Source organism: Lepisosteus oculatus, chromosome 19 (assembly GCF_040954835.1).
Source record: "Lepisosteus oculatus isolate fLepOcu1 chromosome 19, fLepOcu1.hap2, whole genome shotgun sequence".
Lineage (NCBI taxonomy): Eukaryota > Metazoa > Chordata > Actinopteri > Semionotiformes > Lepisosteidae > Lepisosteus > Lepisosteus oculatus.
The window spans coordinates 13,518,374-13,529,680 of record NC_090714.1 but is presented as its reverse complement, the minus strand read 5'-3'; the positions used below and the strand labels follow the sequence as shown (position 1 = coordinate 13,529,680).

The following is an 11,307-nucleotide window of genomic DNA, read 5'->3' as shown; positions in this document are numbered from 1 at the left end:
ACAATTCGCCTGCTTATTTTCTCCATCAGACTCGTATACGATTTCCCCCAGGTCTTTCAGAGTCGATTACACAACAACGTCACTGAGCTCCTTGATTGGGATTCTTGATTTCTGCACTTATTGTTAAGTTAAAACAAAATACTCGTCTTTAAAAGTGTTGTTTCTAACTGCTTCGGACATCTCCTCAATATGTTGTCAATATTTAATGGCCAGACGCAGGTGGGGGAGACCGTGAATCAGACACGTCCACGATGAGAGTTTTCCCTTGGCAGAAGTCAGGGAGGTGCTGAAAGACAGGCATTGGTACAGGACAAGTAGGGAGCTGCGTCAGTATGCGTAGGCTGCAAAGGAACAAGTAAAAGGTTTATTCCGTGCTGAAAAGAGAAGAAAGGAAACGCAACGTTTCGGCTGTGGAGCCTTCTTCTCTTTAAAATAAACCTTTATTTGTTCCATTGGTACAGGACTGGTCCCATAACTCATTCAACGATTTAAGAACTGACGGCCATTTGGGAAACAAAAAAGCCTCAAATAGGACATTTGTAAGCGACTGCCCCTTGATCCTGAGCGCGACTGGAGTCCCAGCCGAGTCACCCGTGCGGTTCGGCGGTGACTCTGTGCTTCGAAGCTTTTCAGCAGCGTTTCCAAACTGACGTACAGTACAGCTAATACTGCAGGACGTTATCAGGCTTGTGTTCGTACTTATATCGGTTCTGGGCAACAGATGGCAGCACTACATTTGCAAGGGAGCGTGTGGCATCTTGTAAAATATTCAAAACGATATCAAGTTGCGTTTAGCTGTGCTCTTCCACAGAAATGTATTAACTGTGCGGAAGGTCTCTTATTGAACGTGGATCAGTGCACATTAACTGCAAGCACGCCACGGGCAATAAATGGGGAACAGAAAATAGAGCAGGAACGCGAAGCTATGGTGTCTGTAGTTTTGTTTTGGGAATTTGCAATAAACTCTGACTTTTTGGGGGGGAGGGTTGACAGAACACAGACAAAGTACAGACCAATGTGTATCCCTGTTTAAAGCACAGAACAATATTGGAACGTCCCTTCTGGTGATGATTTGGCGAACTACAATGAATTCCTGTCTTGAGAGGCGCATTGCAAACCGCAGCATCACAGCACTAAGCAATCGCGACCTCCCGTGGCCAAGCCTGGTATGACAGCTGCCTCTGAAGGCCGGAAGGAACGTCATCAGGTGCTCTGCTGACCTGAAACTGATGGCCTAAAGTTTTGGCCCAGCAATGTAATTGTAGTTTTAATGTTGTCTACAAATACTGGTGCTGTCGAAGGCAATATTGAAAAGGATGAACGCTACGTAAATATATTCTCGGGGAAAACAAAGGCTTTCGCTAGTGTCTTTTTACAAGCACCATTGATATTGGACCCATTTGAGCCAGTTTAGTTTTGGGGGATCCGACCAAGCCTTCCCCTCAAGGAAGCCAGGGTTTCAACACCATGGCTGAGTGGCTTACTCCCACAGCCCTCCCTGTGAAGTATTACCACCTATTCTCCGCGGTTAGCATAATGTGCATCATTTATCCGTCATGCACTGGGTTGGTTCCCTGCATTAACCTAAATTGAAATCAATTTCCAACGGGCCCCTTTCCAACAGTTGTTTCCACCTTCTCCGTGCTGTACAGTGGAAGAGGTTTCCCCAAGAGCAGCTCAAAAGCGCTGACGCGTGTTCTCTTCTTCTTCCAGAAACAAATATGAAAAAGAGCACGCTGTGCTCCGTCCTTCCGTTTCTGAATAGTGCGCTTTCCACAATCTCTTGGGACACAACTGAGAAAGAGCGTCCAAGATATATTTTTATGATGATGATGATGGAAGGGAGCCACTACTGACATACCGAAAGGATAGAAACGTTCATGTGTTGACTTTCACCGGACCCCAACGAGCGCCTACTGTATCACCTTGGTTACCAGCTCAGTTCGCACTGCGACAGGGGGTAACAAGTTAACAAGCTGGGGAGGGGAGGGGGGGATACATTCACCAGCCGGCCCAAAGACAGAAACATTCCGCCGGTCGACAAAACGACAAGTGGGAAAACGCCAACAAAAAAAAAAGAAGAAAAAAAGACAACGCCGGCACGGTTCACACAGGACGGGCCCGCAGCGCCGAAGGCTGGAGCCCGGCTCTGGCGCGCGGCTTCTGATTGGCTTCTGCCAGTTCCTGGATCTCGCTGGCGGAGCGCGAGCGCCGCAGCACAAGAATCTCCGAGCACAAGCTGGGCAAGTTCGGGCGAGCAGAGAGGTAGGTGCTCTTTCTTACGCCTGGAGGGATCTGATTTTTTTGTTTTTTTAAAAAAAAAAAGCAATCCGTATGCACACGTTAGAGAGCCGTAAACGCACCCGCGCGATCGCAGCGAAGTTTTCAAGTCACTGAAAGTTGCGGACACAGGGTGGAAATTAGGTCAGAAGAGGTAAGGTCCTTTTCAAGTGGAACAGGGCGCTTATTGTGTGTCGCAGGATGAAACTTTTTTTTCTCCTCCTCCTCCCCAAGCACTGGGATGTTTGCAGGCGCAGTTTACCACCCCCGTGTGAATGCAAGTCTGTGCTGGTGAACATCAATTGGGTCGGGAGAACGTGGGACTTGCGGTGCAAACATTTCTGCTCTTTCTCCGGTTTTGATGGTACGCTAACACCCGACTTGAATTTCTTCGAGTAAACCTCGGGGCACGGCCAGTTGTCACAAAACCGAAGTTGGGGGCGGCGGCGAGAGGAGTCGGCGTGTGTGAATGATTGTCAGGAGCGTGTTATACAAAGTGTTCCGTTTTAATTGTTACAACGGGGACCGGATCGTTTGAACGGTGCGGGTTTAAAGGAAAGCTGGCGCTGAAAGTGATTTCCGTGAAGATCACTGTACAGAGTTACAATCCTGCAGCTGCGTTGGGCTCCGTGTAATTGAAAAGGGTCACAAAGGTGGGGGTTTGCCGTAGACCAACTTTTCCGGTGCTTACAAAAAAATGTATTTTATTTTCTTAACCAAGCATTGTTTAACGCGCTTGTTTTTCCTCGGTTTAGCCCCAACTAAAGAAACGAATGGCTTTGCCGTGACACTTCCTCCCCCAGCTTATTTGACTTCTGCTTTTGTTTTTTTGGCTCCGTTTTTTTTTTTTTTTTGGCTGGCGTTCTTGAAGGAGCGGCGAGCAATGGTTTCTGCTGTTCTCGATGTTTCGGCATTTTTAAAATAGGACACACGCCGCTAACCCAGCAGGCATCCGGGAACCGATCAAACGGTTTCGTCGTGATGGTCTGGAAGTGGGACATATTTAAGGGAAAGGCTCGGTTGATCTCGGAGGAAGCGGTGACTCAATGGTGACGGTGGTCGTACTGAACAATGCTTTTAGTCTCGGGGTTATTTAATAGATGTGTAGTACCAGGGGGGTCATTTGGCTTTTAGGAGACGGAGCAAACCCTACAGGACTGGGGCAGTCCTGTGTTTAGAAAAGTGCAGTAAGGAAGGCACAGGAGAATGAGGCGTCACTCATCTGGCCTGACTCCGATCTGGAGATTCACCCTGTCTTCGTGTTGGGTGACGATTGGCGTTTCCTTTTGCAAAGACTGAGACTCGCCTGCTCCGAAGCAGAAACGTGTTCCTTACGTTGCCCCTACCTTCGGTGGAAAAACGAACCCGGAAATCTTTATTAAATAACCCCGTGCATCTCGGTTGGGACTTTGGTCTCCATTTGTCTGCCAGTCCTGTGCCGATTGGTTGATTTGGAAACGAATGTCTTGCCGAGCACAAGCATTTGTCTTTGTACAGTCATTCTGCAAGTGACGAAAAGTTATTCGACTTTGGTTTGAAGTCAAAACGACCGGTGCACGCATTGCTGTAGGTTGCTGAGTCTTACCGTCGACCACTTCCTTTTCTTTAACGGGGTGTTTGGCGGGGTAGGTGGGGCTTCTTTTAAACTGGGTCATGATGACTGAAAAGGGCTTTTGGGAGACTGTATTTTTACACCAACACTGAGGGCTTTCCTGCAGGTCTAGCTGTTCATCGGGGGCAGCAGCAGACGCTGTTGTATTTGTATTGTTGAAGTCTTTCGCTTGCCCGTGAAGTGATTTGCAGTTTGATTTCCAGGGCATGTTCCGAAGACGTAGTGACTCTGACCTTCCGTTGTGTAAAAAAAAAAAGGGCGAAATCTCAAGCAGTTTAAAAATGACTCCTGGAGATCAGATAAACAGTGAAAACACCCTGAATTCATTGTGCAATAACAGGAAACACCTGTGTATCTTAATGATTCTTGGTTTTGATGGTCTAGAACAGCCTTATAATGAGTATAAGTGTGAGTTGATGCTCCTCGTTCTTTATTATATGTGCATTAAAATTGTGCAATTGAGAGATTTAGTAACCTCAGAAACATGTTTGCTCTTTCTCCCCTATGCACAGATGTGGGAGGGAAATGGGACTTTGTTGCGTAATGGTTTGATTCATTTCAGGTCTGAGGAGCTGCAGGCCCTGGTATAAATCCTGCTGATGAAGCACAAAAGCAAATATGCATTTTTAATCACTAGATGCACAAGTCTGCTACAAATAAGCTAGGCAGTCCAGAATTTCTGGCTCCTGGTGCTGGTGTCTAGCAGACGTCTGCAGCTTGTAAGAACAGAACTTGCTTAAACTGCTGTTCAATGGGTATCTGCAACATGTCCAATTAAAATTTATCTAGATGTACGGTGGAGGGGTGGCTCTGTGGCTAAGGATCTGTGCCTGTGGCAGGAAGGTTTCTGGTTCAAATCCCGTGGCCGGCAGAGGAATCCTACTCTGTTGGGCCCCTGAGCAAGGTCCTTAACCCCAGCTGCTCCAGGGGCGCCGTAGAAATGGCTGACCCTGTGCTCTGACCCCAAGCGTCTCTCCCTGTCTGTGTGTCTCATGGAGAGCAAGCTGGGTTATGCAAAAAGACAAATTCCTAAAGCAAGAAATTGTATATCACCATTTAAGTGATCTTATCTTATTTTATCTTATACTCTGTCCACCAGTGCTCATTTCTAGGGGTACAGAAAACTATCTTTCTGCCTGAGCTTTTTTTTAAAAAACCAGGGTCTGTTTCCTTGTAGGGACACTGCAGATTCCAGGTGCCAGAATTATCAGGAGGCTTTGTGCTGTGTGTGGAACCTGTTTCTGTCATGGCATTTGTTCTGGTTTTTGAGTTATTTGAGCCTGTTTTTTCCCTGACATAAAAATGTCATCAAACTTCACCATTGTCGTGAAGCAGAACTGGTTCTGTGTGGACTGACTGAAGATAGCTATGCTAGTGTTTGTCAGGATTTCAGTTTGCAGGGGAATCAAGTTTATGGTGAAGACTGAAAAAACATTTGGCTTTGAAATCAAATCTTACTTTTTATCTTATTGTTGGTTTTCACAACCAACTAGTGGTGAAAATCAATCAGTATTTTAAGTTCCTGGAAATCAACCCCATATTTCTTGATGTAGACAGGAAATTGAGAATTGCCTGCCCTTTGCACTGGATGATTTCTGAATACTGCAGGATCAGTTAAATGTACCCTTTCACTAATATAAATCTTTCATATAGAAAGAAACAAATATATAAAGAAGAGACATGGAAGGCACCATGACATTTTTGTGAGGAAATTTTCATTATTACATTATTGGGTTAGCACAATATTTCTGCCATCTGCTAATGTTTAATATCTATACATTTTAGAGAAAAGTAATGTACACTTATTTAAATGTGTAGCTGTTCTAAATATCCTATCAACTGAATTTGATTCAGAGCAGGACAAATGAGTGACTTTGCCCTAAATTGGATGTACGTTTGAATTCTAGAAAATAAGCACAGACTCTGTAGGAGCTGCTCGTGAATGATTAGCAAAAAGAGTGTCTTTCTGAAGTACCAGGGGCTAACCACAGATGAGTCTGATGACAGCTCTGCTAGCCCTGCTGAGGCTGCAGGAAATAAGTGACTGGCATTCTTGTGTGGTTATGTGTGTGTGTGTGCGTGCACAAGCACCTATTTGTTAGAGGGGGAAGTCTCTTAAGTTCCTCTTTTGTGAAATACTCCTTTAAATTAAATTTCACATTGATAAATGCAATATAACCATTGTAAATTCTGGTTTTGAGGTTTTGTAATTTAATCATTTGAATCAACAAGTGGTGTGACAGAAACCTTGCTGAACTGAGAACAGTTGGCCCAAATTAACTTCTGTATCCAAATTTGTTAAATGTGTAAAAAGACGACCGCTTTTTTTAATCATTTCACAAACATGCTTAGCGCAACCTTTTCCAGTTTTTCATGTTACATTTTTCTGCTACTTGATTTTTTTTTCCTTCAGAGTTCTTTAATGTAAAACAAGGCAAAGTAATCCTAGTCAGTTTTTTTTTGTCTCCTCTTGCAGGTGCTTTACATAACTACTGTAAATCTGCACATATAAGGTCAAGATTGAATTCTGCTGCTTGTTTCTACAGACTCCGGAAGTGACTCAGAGCTGTGTTTTTAGGTGGAGCAATGCAGCCACAAAGCATTTTATCTGTCCTCGATTATGGAGGATTTATTTAAATTTAGATTGATTAATTAATTCACAACATGCTTAACACATTCCAAAAGATAGTGCTTTAGAGCTATCCTCAGGATTAAAGGGAGGGAGTCATTATTTCCCTTAATGTTTTAAAGTAGTATAGAATTCAGAGAAGAGTATTGTTGAACAGAATGTAAAAAATGTGATGAGCATTTATTGAATGGTTTATTGATGGTCTAAAACTGGAAAAATGACAAATGAAGAGGGTCTTGTACAGTACCGAACCCCACGATAAGAAATGCATCATTCTGTTGGTGCAGGATTTTCTAAAGGTTGTCTTTTTCCCCACAAACCTCCCTGCCTTGAACATTTTATTTCGCTCGGACAATGAATTTACATGACCTCTGAGTCTCATTTTTTATTCTCAATTGCATTTAATGCTGGATATGTATTCCTGTTATAGAGTGAACTGTTAGGTTTCACATAATCCATCCCAAACATAATTTTCCTCTCTTGCATTGATTATTTCAGGTGGAAAACTAATATTTTTTTTCCAGTATAGACACTACAGTATTAGTAGACCAGACTGCAGGTGATTGAATCTTGATATTGACATCGCTTTGTAAACCAGTGTAGAAGGGTGTTGATCAAAGCTTTAGAGCTTCACGGTATGAAATATGGAACTGAAAATCTTTTCAAAGAACAGAGAACTTGGTTTAGTCACACTTCAGTTAAGGGTTCAGGTTAGTAACATAACAGTTAGTCTACAGTAAAGCTTGGTTATGAGCTTTGTCAGTAAGGTTATACTTAACTAATGTCTTTCCTGTAGAAAACATTAATAAAGGCTAACATCCAACCCTAAAACAAAGCTACCCAGAACAGCAGAACCTTGTCTTCATGTTGGCTTGGTTATGTTTTCTGAGCAACAGTGGTGCAGTTGCCCTTGACAACTGTGCACACACTGGATTCTTGTCTTTCCCTGACAAAGACGGGACTTTTAAATTCAGGTGACTTTCGGGAGGTTGTGCTGTGAAATCTCAGAAATGTTTGAGCACTGCCGGCGAAAGAAACGATGAACCAGTGTATTGGGAGGTTCTTCAGCATATGAGAGGAATTGAATAGGTCTTGTCTGAATTATGTCATTAAATATTGATCTATTAACTGAATATATGTATTTGTCTTTGTACAAATATTGTGGATATCCGTATATTTAGCTGTGGAATTTTGAGAGCCGACTATAAAATGAATATTTTTTTAAGAGCATGCTTCATTTTTTTTTACAACAGACGTGTCTTCTGTGGTTTTTCGGCAGCGAGCACAGAGACGGAAGTGCTTTGTCTGCCAGTTGAGCACTTCAGCTTCAGCTTTTTATGGCGGTTCATAAGCCCGGCTTTAAAAGTGTCACACTATGTGAAGAATTCCCAGGAGAAAGGGAGTGTTTACCCGCAGTATTGTTGTGTAAACTTCCGAGTTAATCACAATAACCCTTTCGTGTCTCTGAGGGCACCTACAAGTACTAAGCTGCACAACTGCTGAATGTGGACCATTGCCTCCAGTTCAGAATAATAGCTGTGCCCCAGCATCACTGTTATTTAAATGCATTTCCTCTTAAATGGCACACACCCAAGTGTAGCTACCTAGGTGTCATTATCAGGGAGATGTCGCGTGTTGAGGCGAGTCATGCGTGTTGGCGCGTCTCTGAGCTCTTCCTGTGAGCGGAGGAGCTGCAGAAGCTGGGTCTGTGGTTGGCTCTTGTGCAGTTGATCTGTTGCTCTGTATCCTGTTGCTCTTAAGATATTGCTTTACTCTTCACATGTGATTGAGTTGATTTTGCATTTCAGGTGATACCTACTGTTATTTCCTCAGTCTTTCTTAAAAGGGTGTTGACGAGCTTGTACTGCTCTGTGCAGAGAAGGCATTGATGCAAAAGTTTACCAATCCTTTTCTGTTATAGTATTGTGGATGCGACATTGGCCTCATGATTTCTTTCCTATTTGGAGCTCAGTTGATAGTAGTACTTAATTGCATTTGTGTTGCGCCTTTCATCTCGAAAGATGTCGAAGTGCTTCGCCTACAAGTTCATTAACCACTGCAGCGCAGCCTCAGAAGCACAACAGGCGTTCTGCACCAGCAGCCCCACGTGCCAGACAGTTCAGTTGGAGAAGTATGAAATTTCTTCAGCTCGGTAAAGGAGGAACTTTAGGGAGGCCAGCTTGTGCAATTCGAGCGTGGACTTAAACCAGGACACCAGGTTTAACATCCCTACTCTTGCAAACAGAGCATCTTTAATGACCTAGTAGTCAGGACCTCAGCTGAACATCTTGCCTGAAGGACAAACCCTCCTACAGTACACCCACTCCCAGGTCACCATACAGGGGAGTTGGTGTGCAAACTCATTCTGAGATCTAGCGAGACTAGATTAAAAGGTACAAATGCTGCAATCAGGAAATCTTTCTCTGGTGTTAAGGAACTTCCCTCACCTGACGAAGAGTGACTTAAATTACTAGCATGTCTTTATTTCTCATAGACCCTGTTCAAACAAAACAGGAGCATGCTTCAGCTGTGTGAAATTGTCTTAATAACCTCAGAATGAGAAAGAGAGTAAATAGGAGATCGGGTGGTCCCAGGGAAAATGAAGTCCAAGCTGTCTGGCCTGCCAGACTGCAGCACTGAGAATCAACAGGAGCTGGCAACTGCCTGCTGCCCACTGTCTCGAGCTTCTCCAGCTTCAACTCTTTTTTTCTTCTTTCCAAAAGCGTGTGCTGTGCTTTACTTTGCAAGAACCATGCCCCTCCCCCCCCCTCTAAAAAAGAGAATCATGCTCTGAATGCTGCAACACATCCTGTTGTAGATGCTAGCTGAGTGATAAAAGGAGAGGATGTGACATTTCAGTTGCTGTGTGGTGCAAGAGCACCAAGCCAGCTCTGAACGGCTTCTAAGTTTTATGCTTGCTGCACCCTTTTCAGATTTTTAAATGCAGTATGGCTTACTGCAGTTCTGACTTCTAGGTAACATTCTCCCTTAACCCTCATGGTTTAATTGAGAAATTGCGGTTCACCTAAAGATCAGGACGGCTGGTGAGGTTTATTAGGTTAAGAGGACACAAGCGAGGGGGTTTGGTGGGGCTCGGTTCATTAAAGATCTGTAACGCTGTTTGAGAAGAGAACAGAGGGTAGCTCAGCAGAACAGGGGAACTGATTCTGTAACTTCTCCTGTCGCCCCTGCTCTGTGATGCATTGTCTGCAGTGAGGCTGTAATCCCCAGCATGAGCGAGGGGGAGAGAATCGTGTGCCTCGACACAGATCAAAGAGGGAGCCCCTCCTGCTCACCTCAGGGGAGGCCGCCCTAGCAGCCCGGGGACGGAAAGGCATTACGTATTCCACCTGCAGCAGGAGAGGGGAGCTCCTCTCTGTATTCCGGTGCGCATCGCCGCCGGGGCTCAGGAAAAGGGATGAGCTCATCGCAGCCTCCCAGCTAATGAGCGGAGAAGCGGCGAAGCAGCACAGCACTGAGGCAGGGGGCTTGTGCGCCTGCCTGCAGATCAATAGCATCTGCAGACAGGAGTCTGATTTCCACATCGCAGCTCCCTCACTGCAGCAGAGGCGGCACGGGATCGCCGACAGTCCAGAGCTTGCTCTCCTCCTTCCTCTCTGGCTTGCCTTGCCCTTCCCAGCGCCAGCAAGGATGTACAGCTGATCGCTTTACTGGCTTTCTACATAGAAAGTGCAGGCTTTCTCCAGTAAAAGTTTTCCTCTTTAACACGAGGGGCGTATTCCGTCCCCACCACCACCACCACCACCCCTTCTCCGGAGTGCCTCAGGAGGGACGCGATGCTGGGCTTGGACGTGTGTGGGCTTGGGGGCCAGGTTCTGGAGCTCCTGTGGCTCACCGTCTGCTACAGAGGTGAGGGGCTGGGCTTTGCAGAGCGCTGCTCTGAGATGCTGTTCCAAAAGCCAAATGAGGGGAATTAGTGGCTGTTGGTGATGAGTAGATAATCACCCTGCAAGCCGCATGTTTAGAAGGTGAAGTGATCGGTGTTTGAATTACACTGCAGAATTTCATATTTCCTGTCTATAGCTGTACGATCCATTCTGTGCTCTGGAGTGTATTTCTCAGTGCTTTTGTGTTGAAGGTGTAAATTTGATTCAGCCTTACAGCCGTATCTTAATGATTTCTTCTGTGTCACAAAAGACAATCTTTGATATTATAGCTCTTATTTCTTTGAGACTATGGAGTTATTGGAAAACCACAAAGCAAAAGGAGTCTTGCTACAGTATATTGATTGGTCATGATCGATGGATTGATTCTTCATTCTTTCTAAGAATAGAAGTTGAGCATGTTGTCATACAGAGGAGAGCAGTTGCATTTATATCCCTGGTTTGTTGAATCAGGGTTGTTCCCTTTATGGTGTCTCTGATTTCTAATGCGCTGTTACAGAACAATCCATTACATGCTGTAGAACAGTGGTGCACTAGATGGGTTTTTTTTTCCCCAGTGTGGGATCTTTTTATCATCCTAGCATCCTTTACACCACGGCTCACGCGGCTCTTTGTGGATCAGCCTTAAGTGACTGCATTTGAAATGTAATATGTAAGACACTCCTGCAATATGGATTTGTCTGTGCATATTGCATCATGTATCTTTTATGATTTCAAATTGCTGGCAGTGCCCGAGTGAAGACAAGGGATTGTGCGCGTGTAGGAAAGGGTCAGTGAATTAAAACTCCGTCCATGCTGAGGAAATCCCATGAATACTGCAGGAACACCAAGTAGCAACCATGTGGCCGTAGTCTGAGGTTTTCAAAACAGACCAACGCCTG

General features: G+C 44.7%; 1 protein-coding gene across 4 annotated transcripts in view; it reads left to right on the top strand.

Moving 5' to 3' along the window:
- The first annotated feature begins 2,156 nt into the window (after positions 1-2,156).
- Positions 2,157-11,307, top strand: part of arhgdig (Rho GDP dissociation inhibitor (GDI) gamma) — a 28,683-nt gene continuing 19,532 nt past the window's right edge. Inside the window, exon 1 of one of the 4 annotated variants that reach the window (XM_015360525.2) lies at positions 2,157-2,265. Coding sequence is in view for 1 of the 4 variants with exons in the window: in XM_006637158.3 (XP_006637221.1) it covers positions 10,319-10,391 (73 nt within the window). In the remaining 3 variants the exon portion in view is untranslated. Of the gene's footprint in view, positions 2,266-2,323; positions 2,435-2,538; positions 2,645-9,978; positions 10,392-11,307 lie in introns of those variants that run through there. The other 3 variants (XM_015360526.2, XM_015360524.2, XM_006637158.3) reach the window with 3 other exon arrangements.